Genomic DNA, 19,224 nt, shown 5'->3' on the forward strand with positions numbered 1-19,224 from the left:
ATTTTTCAGTTACTTGTTTCTCCTTGGCAATTTTTAAGATAGGTGTTATTAATATCTTAAATCCACGGCCCTGACAAGTTTCTCAAGCATGTTTCCACTCAGATCATTTTCCCAAAGACATGGGGCTTCAGGAGTAACCCCTGTGCATCACTGAGTGTGACCCAAAAAAGGAAAAATAATAATATTAATTAATTAATTAATTAAACTGAGATAGTATTATTTTATTAAACTGTCTGTAGTTAACATTACCATTTCCTGCCTCATCAAAGCCTATGGACCAGACCACATACAAAACCAAAGCATGAATATGTTCTCATTTCCTATAGTGCCTTCAACCACATGGAGCCTGAGAACTTTACAGAAATCACCGAATTTCTTCTTGTAGGATTTTCAAATGCACATGAGCCACAGTCTCTTATATTCGGGCTCTTCCTGTCCATGTACCTGATCACCGTGCTGGGGAACCTGCTCATCATCCTGGCCGTCAGCTCAGACCCTCACCTCCACACGCCCATGTACTTCTTCCTGTCCAACCTGTCCTTCGTGGACATCTGCTTCACCTCCACCACCATCCCCAAGATGCTGGTGAACATCCAGACGCACAGCAAGGCCATCACCTACTCGGGCTGCCTCACCCAGATGTATTTTTTCATGATCTTTATAGCATTAGATGACTTTCTTCTGACTGTCATGGCCTATGACCGCTTTGTGGCCATCTGCCAACCTCTACACTACACAGTCATCATGAACTCTCGATTTTGTGGGCTGCTGGTTTTGGGGTGCTGGGTCACGGGTGCTCTGCATTCCTTGTTAGAAACTTTAATGGTATTTCGCCTCTCCTTCTGTAGAAACGTGGAAATCCCCCACTTTTTCTGTGAGCTCAATCAGATGGTCCAAGGTGCCTGTTCTGACACTTTTCTGAATAATCTGGTGATGTATTTTGAAGTGGTGATTCTGGGTGGTAGTACCCTGGCTGGTATCTTTTATAGCTACTCTAAAATAGTTGCTACTGTACAAGGAATGGCATCAGCTCAGGGGAAGCATAAAGCATTTTCCACCTGTGTGTCTCACCTCTCCGTGGTCTCCTTATTTTACTGTACAGCCCTGGGTGTGTACCTGAGCTCCGCGGGTACCCACAGCTCACCTTCAAGTATAGTTGCCTCGGTGATGTACACAGTGGTCACCCCCATGCTGAACCCCTTCATCTACAGCCTCAGGAACAAAGATATCAAGCAGGCACTAAAAATTCTCTTTGGGAAGAAACAATGAAAGACCGATTGTCCCATACGTGATGATTCCTTAATTGTAGAACGATGGTTAAAATTTCCCATTTATTTTTTTCAGGGTAGTACAGTACTTTCTTCATAAATGTTTCCAAACTTTCCAAACTTTCAATTACCCTATAAATTTAATGATTTAAATTTATAAATAAATTTATATGATTTTCTTTATTAAGATTTATGTTTTCAGTGGTATGAAGACTTTTCCTGCATTTTAATGTTCTTTCAAATTTTCCAGAGTGGGGAATCTAAAATTTTTGAAAAATTCTATTTGATACCAACTACTTATAATGCTTGAGAATTGTTTAAGGACAGAGACCATGACAAGTGTTACAAAAAATAATAACATTTACTATTCCATAGAAAAATGTTACACTGTCCTACCAGTTAATTATAAAATTTTATAAACTGTATCTTACAAAAGTTACCAATTAAATTTTAATACTAATTTCTATAAAACTAATTGTTTATCTTGATAATTTATACTGATTCTTATTTGGTGAATGTAACTTTTGCTACCATTATATTTGAAGATAATCTCATTATTTATGTATGTATATTGAATATTCTGCCAAGAAGTCTTTTAAGAATAGTAAATAAAATCAGTAAAGTTTGTGCAGGATACAAAATAAATACATAAAATCTATTTACATGCACAAATATTGAACTTTATGAAAAATGACTATAATTGCTAATTTACAAAAGTGTAAAAATAAATACTAAGAAGTATTAAGGGAAAATCAAGAAAGAATCAAGAGAGTGAAAATTGATTATACATAACTCTGCAAAGACATTGATGGATAAAATAATAATAGCACACTGGACAATAGTGAAAACTCTTGACATCATTGATCAATGTAATGCACCTGATTATTCATACATTAAACAAAAACAAAAGCAACAAAAGTAAAAGTAAATTATGGAAAAAATAAAAACATTTTTTAAAGTAAGTGAATCTACAAAGTGAATAAGAATCCAAAGGAGTAGAAAGAATTTTGGGGTGGGTGACCACTCCAGAAATACTCAGGGCTTATTCCTGGCTTTGCACTCAGGGATCAACAAAGGTATCACTCCTCAAGGGACCACATGGGTGCTGGGTCTGAACCCAGGTCAACTGCATGCAAGGCACTCTGTTGTTCCCACTGTACTGCTTCTCCTGTCCTCGGAAGAAAAATAAGGGGTTTTTATTTGCATTTTGGCTCACACCTAGTGCAGTGATGTTCAGGGGTTACTCCTGGCTCTGCACTCAGAAATTACTCCTGGCAGTGCTCAGGGGACCATATGGGATGCCAGGGATTGAACTTGGATCACCCGCGTGCAAGGCAAATGCCCTACCTGTTGTCTTATCACTCTGTCCCCAAGAAAATATTTTTAAACCAATTTCTGGCAAGGGGACAATACCCAAAATGTGTAAGGAAATCCTATGCATTAATAAAGAACCACAATCATTCAAATTGGAAATAGATCTGAATTAGACACTTGATGAAGATGTGCAAACATCAGCAGGTAAATGTCAACAGGCTAAACATCACTACTTATACTGTGCTCTACATTTAGAGTCATCGAGGGGTCTTTACTCTGCTAAATGTCTCACGAGGGGTCCAGTCTTCTAGTCTGGGCTGGCTGAAGCAGTCCTGAGCTTAGAGAAGATACAGATCAATATCCCTGCTAGATGCCGACTCAGGCCTGTGAGAATTAATATTATCATCACTGAAGATAGGGGCTAGAGATGTGCCTCTGGCAGAAAAGTACTTTCCTGCCATGTGTTAGGTTTTTATAAGTGCCCCTAAGAACTGTTGGGGTGCTTCTCTGGGACCCCAATATCCCCCCACTCAACAACAATATCACTGTATCACTGTCATCCCGTTGCTCATTGATTTGCTCGAGCGGGCACCAGTAACCTCTCCATTTCAAGACTTGTTGTTACTGTTTCTGGCATATCCAATACACTACGGGTAGCTTGCCAGGCTCTGCCGTGCAGGCGAGATGATCTCGGTAGCTTGCCGGGCTCTCCGAGAGGGGGGGAGGGAGGAACTGAACCCAGGTCGGCCACGTGCAAGGCAAACGCCCTACCCATTGTGCTATCGCTCCAGCCCAACAAGCAATGCAAAATAAATTATTTAGGATCTGCCTTTAGGGCAGGCCTGAGTAGAAAAATTTGAATAAGGGTGGGACAGTGTAATAGTGGTGGGATTGGTGTTGGAATATCGAATATAATAGATTATTGTGAACAACTTTATAAAAATAAAATTAATTTTAAAATAATTAATTTTAAAAAGTCTAGCAGGGCCTGTCCCTGGGGAGCCCCAGTCGGGGTGGCAGAGGGGGGACTGCTCCCTTCCTGGAGCAGCAAGGTGATGTAGCTCTGCCCTTCCCACTGGGCACCTCTGGATTTCCCACCCCAGCCCTGCCCATGGGCCTGGGTTCACTGACATTTCTCTGACACTTCTTTCCAGAAGGCTTCGAGATGAGAGAAGAGTTTATCTCTCAGCAAGTGGCTCTGACGTTCCTTCAGGCATCTGAAGTCGCGCCGGCGCCCCTCATAAGATAGTGCTGGGGGGTGGGAGAATGTGTTAGTGGGAGACTATGTTTCCTTCATTATGTGAAACAATATGAGGCTTCTCGCAAATTAAAAAAATAATTAGAGCTACCCTACGGACGGGATGGAGCAATAGCACAGCGGTTGGGCGTTCGCCTTTCACATGGCTGACCCGTGTTCGATTCCTCCACCCCTCTCAGAGAGCCCAGCAAGCTACCGAGAGTATCCCGCCCGCACGGCAGAGCCTGGCAAGCTACCCGTGGCGTATTGGATATGCCAAAAACAGTAACAATAAGTCTCTCAAAGAGAGACATTACTGTTGCCCACTCGAACAAATCAATGAGCAACAGGATGACAGTGACAGTGACAGTGACCGTACTACTAACATGGACAGGGGGGTGTGTGAGTGGGGAGGCTTGGCAATGAATTCCAGGAAACCAGGAAACCAAGATGCGATCTAAAAATTAATTATCCTGCTCTGCCATCAGCCTGAAGCCCAGGACTGACTCAACCAGCACAGACTAAAAGGCTGGACCCCTCAGGAGACATTCAGCAGAGTAAGGACCCTTTTGGACTCTAAATGTAGAGGACAGAGTGAGGCTGAGAAAGAACCTCATATGTGCCGTGACAGGCTGCATTTCAACAAAACAAGCAGAAGGCCTAAATTTCTGTTTCCCCCCAAGGAATTCCCTGAGACTGCCCTTGGCCGAAACTGGAAATCCCCTAAACACCTCTAGCCAATACATAAAAAGTAGAATATCTCTGGGCACAGTAGGTGGGCATGACCAACTTAGAGACTTGTGACTGCTTCATTTGGAAAACTTCAAACCAAAATTCATAGTGAAGCTCAATGGGTAAAACAAAAGCAACCACTCAAAATGCAAATTTGGGGGCTGGAGTGATTGCACAGCGGGTAGGGCATTTGCCTTGCACATGGCCATCCAGGCTTTGATTCTCAGCATCCCATATGGTCCCCGAGCACCGCCAGGAAAAAATTCCTGAGTGCAAAGCCAAGAGGTAACCCCTGAGCATTGCCGGGTGTGACCCAAAAAGAAAAAATAAATAAAACAAAATGCAAATTTGGCTGCTTACACAAGATTTATTCATTTTGGGGGATTAGAACCTATAAATATTGGAAGTGAATCCTTTGGGGAGAATCCATACAAAGGGAGGCATAAAAAAAAAACTTAAAGCATTTCAAAAACATAAGCAACAAAGAAAGTAAACTCCAGGCACTTCATAAAGATAGAGGAGGATATTTCACAAATAACATAGAAATTATTAAAATAGAACATTAAATATCAATGCACCAAATATATTAGAATCAAGTAAAAACTTGAGGATCGGGCATGTGCTCCACCCCCTCAAGCTTTCTCCACAGTCCAACACTGGAGATATTTTTATTTTTTTTATTTATTTTTTTTTTTACTTTTTGGGTCACACCTGGCAATGCACAGGGGTTACTCCTGGCTCTGCACTCAGGAATCACCCCTGGCAGTGCTCAGGGGACCATATGGGATGCTGGGAATCGAACCCGGGTCGGCCGAGTGCAAGGCAAATGCCCTACCCGCTGTGCTATTGCTCCAGCCCCCTGGAGATATTTTTAAAATAAGGAAATAAAAAGTTGCTTTAAAATCCATGCATCGGGGAGTTAAGCTGTGTCCTGATGGAATTGGAGTTGCACTTGTGTGAGCAAAATCAAAGTGCCACAAGGTTAGGGAAAACCTGAAGACAACTATAGAATATTATGGTTAATGATTTTCTTTAAGTTTAGTTTACCACATCTTACTTTCTGGATTAGATATTCCCAGTGATGTGGTCAGATCAATGCATGAGGGGAAGTTCAGAACATCTCTGACCACCAATGAGCTACCTCTTCTGTACTACATAGAAATGTTTCTGGAAGTTTCTTGGTGCACCCTAGTTGACATTATCCCTCTGCTTGGGACCATGTGTGAATTTTGAGACTCTCAACACAATTTCCTAGCATTGCTATAATAGCAGTATCATCATTAAGAGTAGAAAAGATTACCAGATTGTATTTAATACTGTCCCACTGAAATGTTTTTAAGCCACTGAATACTAATACATTCTCTTAATAATCAGATTATCTGACCCTGCAGTGTCCTGCCTCTGGACTCTTAGACTGGTTCTAAAGAGACTGCAGGTCAGTGGTCATGACTTCCACTTTTAGTGACTCTGACCAGGTCAAGGTCAGTTATTGAACTCAGAGAGGGAGGTCTCCATAGAAAGGTTTGAATTCTTCATCGAATGACGGAGAATGAAGACTGGAGGTCCTTCCCCTGGAATAAAAACAGCAGGAAGCAATTCAGTCTTTTCCTCCAGCCTGAATTCAGAATGAAAACAAACAAGGAACCAAATTGTCCTCTCGAGCCCAAGCGAGCTTGTGAGCTGAGACACAGGAGATATGAAGCCATTTACAGCTCCCCCCACCTGCTCATTAGGCACTCTTGCGTCATGTTTCTCCCATGTCTAAGCATGTGATTCCTTGTGGAAAACACCACTGGACAAAATCATTTTTCATGATTATTTTCTTATTCCAAGATATGACTACTCAAGGAATCAAGTTTAGTGTTTGTTTTTATTTGTGTTTAATTCCTTCTCCATGAACAGCTGGCCACCCACATGCCCACATCAATTAGCCCTCATCTTCCTCTGAGTTGAAAGTTTTCTCCACTTCTAGAATTAAGGAACTCACCTTTATCACTTCAGAGCACTGAGCTGGTCAGATGCCTTGAGCTTTAACTTCACAAAACCGCATTCTCCTTCCCAGGAAAGGAGAGAACTGACTTTAAGGCTCCCAGCCCACTCACTGGTTTATTTTAGCTAAATGCCTTTTTGATCAGGCACCCACTCTGACCCAGGAGCCACAATAAGACTAAATAGCCTCCACTGCCACCCATGTGGCACCGGCTGCACAACCACTGACTCATTGCCACCATGCCCCGGCCGGACTCCACCCTCTTGGGACGTACCTCACCAAGGTATTAATCTGTTGAAATTTCAGTTGTGCAGGTTATGTGACTGAAATCTCCAGACTTTCTCAGGTTGGGCTGGGCTCCTTGTACCTGTTCCCAGCAGTCACATCCGCACCCCACAGCCACCACCCAGTTTTAAAAAGCTATCCCAGCTGTGCCTTCCTGATAAAATTACGGAATGTGCTGAACAAAAAGGATGACCTCTTAGTACCTGTATTGCAAACCATAGTGCACAAAAGGAGAGAGAGAGAGAGAGAGAGAGAGAGAGAGAGAGAGAGAGAGAGAGAGAGAGAGAGAGAGAGAAGTTCCTGCCATAAAGGAAGTTGGAAATGTACATTGGTGGAGGGATGGGTGTTGGAACAATGAATGACTGAAACCTGATCATTAATCATTAACAGTTTTGTAACTGTGTATCTCACGGTGACTAATTAAAAAATTCAAAATTAAAAAAGAAAGAAAATTCTTCATGGAGTGTAAAAAAACTAAAGAACGCCGAGGGGGCTGAGCACTCGCGGGCTCTCCGGGCGGCTCTGTCTCACCGCCCGCGTCCGGTGCCCGGGAACCGCTGTGTGTGCTGTCAGTCGAGGGCAGGCGACGGAAGGAAGAAGGAAGAAGGCCAAACTGGTTGCTCGATCCGTTTATTTCATTCTCTCCCTCCGCTTCTCTCCCGCTCTCCTGGATCTCTCCCCGTGGATCTGGCTCGTGGATCTGGCTCCCCAACCCACTTTCACAGCCTAGTTAAATCTCCACAGCATCAGGGGGCTGGGGCATACACGTAGGTGTGGTCACCATCAATAGGGTAAGGTTCCTTTCCCTTAGGGGATGCTTCTCCTAGGACTTAATTCTCTTTCAGCAGGAGGATCCACCCAAGGGCGGAGTCCCATGAATGTGTTTCTCTTCTCCTCAGCCAGCAAACATATAAGAATTCATAATATTAATTATTTTGTATGGACACAATAAGAGATGCATTAAAGCTTATAGAATTGCTCTCCTGGGGCCATCTCAATCTCAGACTACAGTGCTCAGGCCAGATCAGTCTTTCCTATCCCTGGCAGGGTCCCAGTCTCATAATTACTATTGGATCATGACAGCATTTGTCTATGATCAAGCTCTTAACTTATAGTTAAGAATTAGGCACTTTGGCCCGGCCCATCTCGATGCCAGGGTAGCACATAACTCACCGCTTGCCCTGGATCCTTCCTGTCCCACGTCGGGGACCCTACTTTGGGGTGCTAGGAACTGAGGGCAACTGAGGTTTAAGTGGAGAAAGCAGAGGCCCGGGAGGGAATATTCGAGGCCAATTAATTCCCAAGTTATAAAAACATAATATTGTCTTCTTGTGTCTATACAAAACAGACATAGCTTTAAAGTAAATTATTCAAAAGGCACAAGAAGAGGAGAAAGGCAATATTAACTTATATAATATAAATTCAGTATCCTAGGAAGGTCTGACCTTGCAAATTAGCAGAGTTGGATTAAGGGAAAGCCGAGGATTAACTCTTTTGGGGAAGAGAACATGGAGAAGTGATTATAGCTAAACAAAGGGATGGGAGAGATTCGGGAACACCTTGATGGGTGTGACTGGGGTAAGCCTAAACTCTGGGTAAAACCGGGACAAGCTACTTGTGGCAAGGAGGGAAAGGGCAAAGTAATGTCATCCTACAATGGAGGAAGATGGAAGAAGTGTTCTTGAAGGATATAAGCATCCAGCAATGCAAACCAGAAGAGGAAGAGAATAGATGGGTGTTTGTTTGTTTGTTTCTGTTTTGGTTTGTTTTGGTTTTTTGCAGAGTGCAAAGCAACAACACCACTTTGGCCCCCCAAATAGATGAGTTTAATCACCCAGTCCCATCCACAATTTACCATTAATCCAATAAAAGCGATCTCGCTCTGACATGTGGAAATGTAAGAGCTCATATTCTTTTGCTTTTAGCAGTGATGTGGAGCCCATCTACAGTAGTCATGGTGATCTCATATGTTTGCAAATGTGTCGGAATTTCTTTGAGAACTGACTTATGTCAGTCAATCCTTCCTTGGTTTTCCTTTCCTTGGACAAAGGTTTTTCAAGTAGGAAACCCAGATTTGGTTAACAAGCTTTTACTGATAGTTAGACAATCTTCCCATTATCTTATATAGTATCTTTATCCATGCATAAGTGAAAATGAGGTTCTAACTAAGGTGATTTTTATGGCACTAAGAGAGATTTATTCCCAGGTATACTGGCCCAGGCTGAAAAATCTGGGGCCTTCTCTGAATGGGATTAGGTAGATCCCCCTTTCTGCCTGGAGGTACAGAAGCCCACAGCCACTCCAACAACCCCCAGCATACAGATGACCTCGCTCCACAACCAAACCTCAGCAAGCCACCAAGCTATCAAATTGTTCCAGCTCCATAGTTCAAAGATACCTTCAATTTTCTTTCTTTCTCTTTCTTTCTCTCTCTTTTTCTCTCTTTCTCTCTCTCTCGTTCTCTCTCTTTCTTTCTTTCTTTCTTTCTTTCTTTCTTTCTTTCTTTCTTTCTTTCTTTCTTTCTTTCTTTTATTTTGCTTTTGGGGTTACACCCAGAGATTCTCAGGGGTTATTCCTGGCTCTGGACTCAGGAATTACTCCTGGCAGTGCTTGGGAGACCACAGGGGATGCCTAGGAATTGAACTCAGGTTGGTCACATGCAAGGCAAATACCCTACATGCTGTTCTATCGCTGTAGCCCACCTTTAAATTTCATAGCACTGTCAGACCTAAGGACCACAGAAAATCTGATGGGAAAGTTGTATAAAAGTGCCCCCAAGCTCCATGAGTGAAAACAATAACACAGATATCTCAGTTATCATCAGCCACCCCAGTAAATCATCAATGAGTTAAGTAGCATCATTGTGAGATATAACAATATCGCAGATTGACTTTTATTGATCTATTTTTTATAATTCCATTTGCCTTTGTTTTGTAACAAGCAATAAGAAGTAAATTTGCTTGTGCCTGCTACGGGGCCAGGCTTGGGTGGTGGATGGGAAGCTGGGGATATCCGTGGAAGGATGGTCACACTGGTGGTGGGATTGGTGTCAGAACATTGATTCCTGAAACAACTGTATTATGAACAACTTGGTGAATCATGCTGTATAATAAAAGAAAAAAAACTTAAAGAACTGAAAAGAGCAGCTGTAGTGATAGCACAGCGGGTAGGGTGTTTGCCTTCAGGCGGCCAACCCAGGTTCGATTCCCAGCATCCAATATGGTTAGCAGAGCACTGCTGGGAGTAATTCCTGAGTGAAGAGCCAGGAGTGACCCCTGTGCATCGCTGGGTGTGACCTCCCCACCCCCAAAAAAAAACTGAAAAGAAATTTTTAAGAGATAAAAATTTAGCATCACAATAAAGATCATGTTACCTTTCTGATTATTATGTTTCACTCTTTATGTCATTCCAAATTTAGATTACTTTCTTATAAATCCACTGAAAATTCCCTGTCTATTACCAACATAAATTAGAATATTACCCCAGTATCTTCTTGGCATTTCTTCTTGAGTGACCGGATTCCTTAAGGAACTGTGTGTGGTATCAGGTCTATGAACATAGTCTACAATACTGGCACCTATCCTGACAACCTCTTACCAAAATATCAATACCAAAGCTTAATAAATTATCCCCTAAAACAAGATAGGTTAAATATTGAAATAATAAAAATAGTTACTCGATATCATCTCATCCAAAATTCTGAGAAGTGATTGTTATTGGTACTGTTGTATTTTAATAGTTTGCTTCTCTTGGTTAATTCCACAAATTACACGTGTTTTATTCATTCGTTTTTATTCTTCATGTTTCTGACCCTCTGACAAGATTATTTTATGTCTTGAGAAAAGAAATCAACCATTTCATAGATTGGTGTGAGACCCAGGGCAATGGCAGCCGTTTCCCACTACATAATTACAGTACATATTTCTATATTTGAAATGATTTGGGAGACACAGGACAAGTAAATTGAAGTAAATTACGTTGATTTACACTTTATATAAAATACAAAAATAATTCATGGACAGTGTGAACATATTACAGCTCAGAAAAGAAAAGCACAGTGACAAGCATAGCATCACGAATGACTATGTGAAACACTATGTAAAGATTCACATTGAGTACAAAGCTACAACAGTCCTTGCCATGAGTGGACTTTAAGAATAATACGCTTTTATTCAACCACTTGCTCTTAATTTCACTTGACTTGCCTCAGTAGTGTTGGTAGAAAATTTCAAAATTTCAAAAATAACAAATTACAAAATAGTAATTTGTTCTTGAGACATCATTTGTAATTACTCAAATATTTCCTTTTATTCCAGACATCTATATTTTTTTTTGTTTGTTTTTTAATACTTTTTTATTTTTCCATTAGAATATTTTTGGGTTAATGCCTAAGTATGTTTTTTGTTTTTTTTTTTTTTTTAATTTATTTATTTTTAATTAGAGAATCACCGTGAGGGTACAGTTACAGATTTATACACTTCTGTGCTCACACTTCCCTCATACAAAGTTTGGGAACCCATCCCTTCACCAGTGCCCATTCTCCACCACCCGTAAACCCAGTGTCCCTCCCACCCTCCCCAATCCCATCTCCCCCCCACCCCACCCTGCCACTGTGGCAAGGCATTCCCTTCTGCTTTCTCTCTCTAATTAGCTGTTGTGGTTTGCAACAAAGGTGTTGAGTGGCCGCTGTGCTCAGTCTCTAGCCCTCATTCAGCCCGCAACTCCCTTCCCCCACATGGCCTTCGACTGCAATGTAGTTGGTGATCGCTTCTCTGAGTTGACCTTTCCCCGGAACGTGAGGCCAGCCTCGAAGCCATGGAGTCAACCTCCTGGTACTTATTTCTACAGTTCTTGGGTGTTAGTCTCCCACTCTGTTATTCTATATACCATAGATGAGTGCAATCTTTCTAAGGACATCTATATTTTTTAAAAGTATCTCATTCAGTTTCCTTTCTGGTACTTGGGATAGGATACTAGGATATGCACATTTATGTATTAAAAAGAGGGAGGCTGATTAGAACAATATTCAGTTGTCTTCATAAGCATTATTTGACCTTAAATAAATGAGAACAATGATTCTAAAACAATTGTTTTGTGTTATTAGAAAATTCCATTTTTCAATAAGACTTAGTATCCATGGTTATAAATAAATGTAGACATGGAAAATAAGGAAAATCAGTTGGCTAGAAGAAAGAGAAGCTGAGAATTAGAGCAAGTAATTGAAAAATGGAAGTTCTAAGAAAAAAATTTAAAAGTAGTTCTACTTCTACGGTCTGATCAAATGGTCACCTGTCGGGGTCCAGCCCCTAAGAATGCAGCCGAGACAGGAGTTCTGAGGGACCAACAGCAGACACACAGCTTGGTGGCTGAGGGCTGAAGGCAAGTTTATTCTTTCAGCAGGGGGTTTATATACATAGCTAGTCACGTAGGCACTGTTACCTTAGCCCGAGAAGGTTAGTCACAAATTTACGTGGTATGCGGTTGTGCTTAGGAGGGGAAGGCACGAGAGATTACAGAGGAGGGTCTGTTTTGTCTCTTGTCTGTTCTCACAGCAGTCAGAAGAATTCCTCCTTCTAACACACTACAAGATGCCCCGTACGTCTGAAGAATTCCTCCTTCAGATATACGCTGGTGACATCTCCTCCAAGGACTCCTCCCGGATTCCATGGGTCAATGTACGCGGGAAGCTTTCCAGATTCCCTGCCAGCAGGCACGTAGGCACAGGGGGTCACAGAAAGGACAGAAAGAAGCCCCACTTTCTGTAGTTCCCTCACATCTCCCCCTTTTTTATTTATTAGTGGCCAGATCTCTTAGTTCCAATTGTAAGCGTTTAGAGGACACAAAAAGGGTCCTTAACCTTCTCAGGATAAGAGTTAATGCCAGACAGAGTACAAAACAAAATATCAATAAAACAAGAATTCCAAGCCCAGATCCTAATAGAGAATAAATCCAATGATCAATGTTCAGAAATTGGCTTCTAAATGATTGAGCAATAGTTTTAGCATTTTTTAACAGGTCGGTATTGAGGTGAGGGGCATTTTGAACATTCTTAATTTCCATATGTAATTTAAGTAAATTTAAGGACGAATTTTCATTATGCCAAATACCTTGCAAATGGTTTTTGATTCTATCCCATGAAAATTGCGATCGATTGTAAAAGACTTGTGTGACACAGATATGGTTATATTCATAATGACAGCGCAAATGTTGTAAGGTTTCAAAGCGCTGTAGCTCGTCCCCTAAAATGTTTACTGTGTCAAACAAGGTGTTTAGTTTTTGCTCTATCTTTATTTGTGTTTGTCTCAAGATGTTCTCATTAAAAATACCAAGTCAGATTATTCCCAAGGTTACTTAGAGCACGAGAAGTATGTACGTGCAGGATGTGTCCTGCTTATCTTGCTGGTAGGTTTTACCTTCAAGGCCCCTCTTTCAAGAGGCCCTCTGCACAGGACTCTCCCAAGCCCCCAGTGCAGGTCATACAAAGTTCATTGTCCCACGCTGGTCTCTAGTCTCTAGTCTATGTGCTCCAAGCAATCCCACTACAGTCCCCCCTTTTTTATTTTATAAGGAACGCGCCTCATTTTCTAATTGCAGTTTCCGAATTCTTTTTGCTGAAGTTTTGGCCATAGTTAGAAGCACCCGGAGACAAACACAACTAACAGCGATTAATACAATCAAGATCAAAACAGCAGAAGCAACACCGATAAGAGAATACAGCCAATGAGAAAATGAAAAAGGGGGAGATCGTTGTTTAAGCGCTTGTACAAATGCCTGAGCTTCTTGGACAAATGTTTCATCTAAGGATGGGGCATTATCAGTTTTTGAATGCTTTGGATAGCCCATAACAGAAAAACATTGAAATAAAAAATTTTTGTACTTGTGTTACATTTTCCCCAGGCAGGGGTGCTGCCCAGACATAGCCTGAAAAGGTGTCAACTGAAACATGAACATATTTTAAACGGCCAAAGGAAGGCTCATGTGTGACATCCATTACATCCTGTAATTTTTCCATTTCAAAAACAATTACACTTTGCTTTTCTACTTTTCACTGATGATATCTCCATACATTATCTTTCTGACTTAAGACATACATCTATAGTCATCCCACAAGTTTAAACTCACTGAAATTGGTACAACATGATCTCACAAGTTTGGACAGAAGTTGACAATCATCTTATTTAACATGGCAAAACTACTCTGCAGTCACAAACATTATATCGGTTCTTATAGATTTTCAAAAAGTTTTAAAGATACTCACAACTAAAGTTCTTACAACATATATTAACCTGGAGACATCTTTAGAATTCTGATTTCTAGGAACAACTTTTAAGATTAAAACACTCATAGATTACCATGAAACAGTAAGGATTCTACACTGGTGTACAAAATTCTCTGAAGTTCAGGATTAGGTTGGTACCGTAAATCCCAGACTAAGTCCTCAGGCCAATTCAGCCTGTGCTTCCCCATTTGGGTTCTGCTTTGCAGAGTCTTCTTTAGATTTTCTTGTGACTTCCAGCTGAGATCTGCTCTAGGCTGAAGTTTGGAGTGTTGGAGTTTCAGGTGGTCTGGAGACTGAGCCAGGAGGATGGATTTTACTCCAGATGAGGCCGTAGCAGGATCCAGAATGGATTAGTAGGTCTGTCATCTGTTAAAATATAAGCAGAGACCTTTCCTCCTACAAGGAGGTTTCCCACCCTTTCTTTTATTGTGTGTTCGTCAGATTTTAATGCAAATATAAGGATCAGTTGTTTCCCAAGCCCTTTCTCATTTACAGAGTTGCAAGAGCCAGATACCTAGAAGAGTTAACAAACTAATTTAGCAAGTCTTATCTGCTGAGCAAAAGTGTGATTAGAATTCACTGTTGAGGTTAGGGAGGGTCTGCATATCCAGTCTGACTGAGGCAGAGCTTGCTGAGCTGGGAATGCAGGGGGATGGGTGGATCCAGGGAAAATCTTTAAAAACTCCCAAAGTGACAACTGAGATTAACCCCTTATAATCCTGAGCTAAGTAGCTTTAAAAATTTTAGTTACCAGAAGTCTCAGAGATCAAATAAAACACAGGTACAATAAGTTTTTCAACCAATTTTGCAACTCTAGAAAATTATATTTTAAACTGAAGCATTATTCTTTGAACCTGTTTTCATAGATCACAATTATTTCAACTCACAAGATTCTCTAGGTCAAATAATTCTAATCCAGTGCAGATATAAATATATACATTGGTATAATAGCAAAAGACTTTTGGACCATCAATTTTTGTGAAACACGGTAAAAACTTCTTTGACTTAATTTTGAGAGTTTTTTGTACTTTACTTAAAATCATGAGCTTTCTAACTTTAACAATTCTACAATACAAACATGCTTTCAAACACAGAAAGAGCCCTATGGGTATATATATATATTTTTTTAACCAAACTTTGATAATAGCATAAAAAAAATTTGGACTGTCAATGTTTATGGAAACATAAGAAAACTTTATTTATTTTGAGGGTTTCTGTACCTCTGTTGCTTGAAAAACAGCTAAATTCCTCATTAAAATTGACTGAGGCTTGTAAGATAAAGCCTTGCACTCTCTGAATTCTTATTTCACTTTTTAGTTTTCTGGCTCTAGTTCTGTAGCTTTTTCTAGATAGCACAGATACTGGAATTCAAAAGAATTTCAACTGTTAATAACTATTAATGTTCTTCCAATAAGAAATTTAGACTAAAAATTTCAATTTTGTTGTAGGCGCCACATTCTAATCAGAAATCTTTGCTTAACCTGATCTAACAAGTTCCAAAGACACCTTAGATCTTATAAATTGCTGGGCTTCATATCACTCTGATCTCCCTTGATTTTTTCTGCCCAGGTCTAAGAATTACTGACTTCAAATTAGCTCTAACACTCGAGTGTTCCACAGACAGACAAACAGACAGACAAACAGATAGACAGTAAGTTCACTAAAAAACACCACACATACATGTGCACACGTCTGCAGTTGATCTATCAATCTGACCTTTTAGAAATGGCAGGGAGAAAACTGACAGACTGAGAAAGGAAGGAGCAGTCCCCAGGGCAAAATTAAGCCCTGTCGGCCGATTGGGAACATTGCTCCCCGTTTCCCCGCCTGACCAGCCAGTTCCCTGTCTGTTAAAAATGGGTCTAGAAAGCGCTTTTGTTTATATAAGCCGGCAAAACCTTTCCAAAATTGTTGAAACCTAAGGTGGTCAGATGCTAGCATTTTTCTTTCTTGGTCAAGACTAGTTTTGAGGCAGGGAACTAGTATCTTATCAGATTTGGGGATAGGCTACCTTAGTAATATATTTTTATTTCCTGATATTATTAAACACTTAACCACATGATCTTGCATTTTCCTGCCTTCTCTGCTGATAATAAGCAGAACTAAGAGAAAGATAATGAGACAAATGCACACTAAAGGCACACGTACAAAGCACACTCCTGCACTCGCTCGGACCGGTCCTTCTTTCACACGGGTGCGCACCCACTCACCACATTCACACTGAAATTCCTGAACCTGCCCTACAGATGTCCACATTATCTTTGGTCTTATCCCCCTGACAATGGGGTTGCTGGTAATCTAGAGAGCAAAAAAGCTCTCTCAAAATCAGGATTCCCTTGCAGGGGCTCTTGTATTTTTCTTACTGCATCAGCAATGTTCTGAATTTCACTTCTAAGCTGCGTCAGCAGTGGAATAGTCTGAGCTGCCCCTATAATTTCTCTATTATAAATTTCAGCTTGTTCACTAATCTGTTGCCAATCTTCCTCACTTAATTCATCAGGTAGTGCAGGATAAAGTTTTCGAATAACAGGTTTGCTATTATTACTACACCCAAATTCAGAGGTATCATAGATGTGATGCTCAAAAGCATTCTTTTGTTCCAAATTCTTATTTAATTGGGTGTCAGATTTCACTCTCCGAAGGCTATTATGAGTTCCGTCACGGCATAATAACCTCCACCTTTCTGCTTCACTATTAGTTACTAAACAATCTCTTACTAAAATCCAAAGACTAAACGCATCCACTGGCGTTTTCTCTGGGCCATTAGCCCTGTAATGATCTCTAATCCGATCTCCGACCTTTTTCCAGGCCTCAATATTAATAGTCCCGTCTTCTGGGAACCAAGGGCATATTTCCCTTACAAATTTTATAAATCTGGCCAGCTGCCCCATTCCGACAGTTATTCCTTTCATTTTCAGAGATGCTTGTAGCATCTGAGCAAAAATCGTCTGACTAGACGCTTGCCCCATCTTACCTCAAAACTTTAACTTCCGCGCGCTCACCTCTGAGGGTCCCTGTTCCGGGCGCCACCTGTCGGGGTCCAGCCCCTAAGAATGCAGCCGAGACAGGAGTTCTGAGGGACCAACAGCAGACACACAGCTTGGTGGCTGAGGGCTGAAGGCAAGTTTATTCTTTCAGCAGGGGGTTTATATACATAGCTAGTCACGTAGGCACTGTTACCTTAGCCCGAGAAGGTTAGTCACAAATTTACGTGGTATGCGGTTGTGCTTAGGAGGGGAAGGCACGAGAGATTACAGAGGAGGGTCTGTTTTGTCTCTTGTCTGTTCTCACAGCAGTCAGAAGAATTCCTCCTTCTAACACACTACAAGATGCCCCGTACGTCTGAAGAATTCCTCCTTCAGATATACGCTGGTGACATCTCCTCCAAGGACTCCTCCCGGATTCCATGGGTCAATGTACGCGGGAAGCTTTCCAGATTCCCTGCCAGCAGGCACGTAGGCACAGGGGGTCACAGAAAGGACAGAAAGAAGCCCCACTTTCTGTAGTTCCCTCACAGTCACCATTTCTACTCTAGCATTTTATCAGTCACTATAAATGGGTCCTTGGTCCTAGGACAATTGCCCTGGGGGTCCCTTCACAAAGAATGCTTTCAGAGCCCCCTTTATGTCCTTGTTTCTCAGACTGTAGATGAAGGGGTTCAGCATGGGTGTGACCACCGTGTACATCACCGAGGCGATGGCGCTTGACTGTGAGCTGTGGGAAATAGCGGAGTTGAAGTACACTCCCAGACTCGTGCAATAAAATAAGGAGACGACGAAGAGATGAGATGCACAGGTGGAAAAGGCTTTATACTTCCCCTGAACTGATGAGATTCTACGTATGGAGGAGACTATCTTAGAGTAAGAGTAAAGGATCCCAGCCAGGGAGCCAACGCCCACCACGACAGCAGCAGAGTACATCCCTACATCATTAAATAAAGTGTCAGAGCAGGCCAACTGCACCACTTGCTTGAGTTCACAAAAGAAGTTGGGAATTTCCAAGTTTGTACAGAAGGACATTTGCAGAGACAATAAAGAATGCATTAACGAATGCAGGGTGCTCGTGACCCAGGATCCAACAGCCAACAGCCCACAAACCTGGGGGTTCATGATGACCGTGTAGTGGAGGGGGTGGCAGATGGCCACAAAGCGGTCATAGGCCATCACCGTCAGGAGAATGATGTCTACTGTAACAAAGACTATGAAAAAATATATCTGGGTGATGCAACCTTCATACGTAATGACTTTGCTGTGCGCCTGGATGTTCGCCAGCATCTTGGGGACCGTGGTGGATGTGTAACAGATGTCCACAAAGGACAGGTTGGAGAGGAAGAAGTACATGGGCGTGTGGAGGTGAGAGTCTGAGATGACAGCCAAAATGATGAAAAGGTTCCCAAACACAGTGATCAGGTACATGGAGAGAAAAATCACAAATATGAGGGGTTGCAATTCTGGTTCCTCTGAAAATCCCAGGAGAAGAAATTCTGAAGTTTGTGAACAATTTTCTTGTTCCATGTGGAAACGGCAGTGACTTCCAGCAATGGGGGGGGGGGGGGGAAGGAAGGAACATGAAATAGTCCACATATTTAAATGCCAAAATTTATATTTTATACTCAAGACATGATTGTTCAGTGGAAACAACTGTTTTCTAGAATGTAAATGGAGGTGGGTAGATGTAAAGACTAGACGGGTCTTTTGGTGGTGGTGTGTAATTGGTACTTTGGAATTGAGAGTGATGAAAATTCACACACACAAAATTATGAAGTAAACTTGTAAACTCCCTGATGAACAATAGAGCTCTAACTCTATAAGTCAGTGAATAAGTAAAATACACGAAAGAGTGTATTGAACTTTTCCATAGCTATCTGCTTCTTTCCACTCATCTCCCTGCATTTCTGATATGGCTGCTCTGTCTTAAACATATCTCTCCTTGGACTTATGAAACCTCCTGTCTTAATTGGAAATTATTCACGGTTTTCAGAAATATAAAGGAGTGCAGACCATGTTTAAGGTCACATGCAGACAATTCATAGAGGGTGCTGGAAAACAAAGTTTCCTTGATTCATTCATGAAAAAAAAAACAGAAAACAAAGCATAAATTACATCACACTTCAGATGCC

General features: G+C 41.4%; 2 protein-coding genes across 2 annotated transcripts; one reads left to right on the forward strand and one right to left on the reverse strand.

Moving 5' to 3' along the window:
• The first annotated feature begins 339 nt into the window (after positions 1-339).
• Positions 340-1,269, forward strand: LOC101541018 (olfactory receptor 7A10-like). Its single transcript, XM_004615075.1, has one exon. It carries the CDS (start codon positions 340-342, stop codon positions 1,267-1,269), a length of 930 nt encoding a protein of 309 aa, XP_004615132.1.
• Positions 1,270-17,674: 16,405 nt separating this feature from the next.
• On the reverse strand, positions 17,675-18,619 carry LOC101541276 (olfactory receptor 7A10-like). Its single transcript, XM_004615076.1, has one exon. It carries the CDS (start codon positions 18,617-18,619, stop codon positions 17,675-17,677), a length of 945 nt encoding a protein of 314 aa, XP_004615133.1.
• Positions 18,620-19,224: the final 605 nt, after the last annotated feature.

Source organism: Sorex araneus, chromosome 2 (assembly GCF_027595985.1).
Source record: "Sorex araneus isolate mSorAra2 chromosome 2, mSorAra2.pri, whole genome shotgun sequence".
NCBI lineage: Eukaryota > Metazoa > Chordata > Mammalia > Eulipotyphla > Soricidae > Sorex > Sorex araneus.

Coding starts and splice junctions, on each gene's coding strand:
- LOC101541018 (XM_004615075.1), top strand. CDS start 340: ATGGAGCCTGAGAACTTTACAGAAATCACCGAATTTCTTCTTGTAGGA.
- LOC101541276 (XM_004615076.1), bottom strand. CDS start 18,619: ATGGAACAAGAAAATTGTTCACAAACTTCAGAATTTCTTCTCCTGGGA.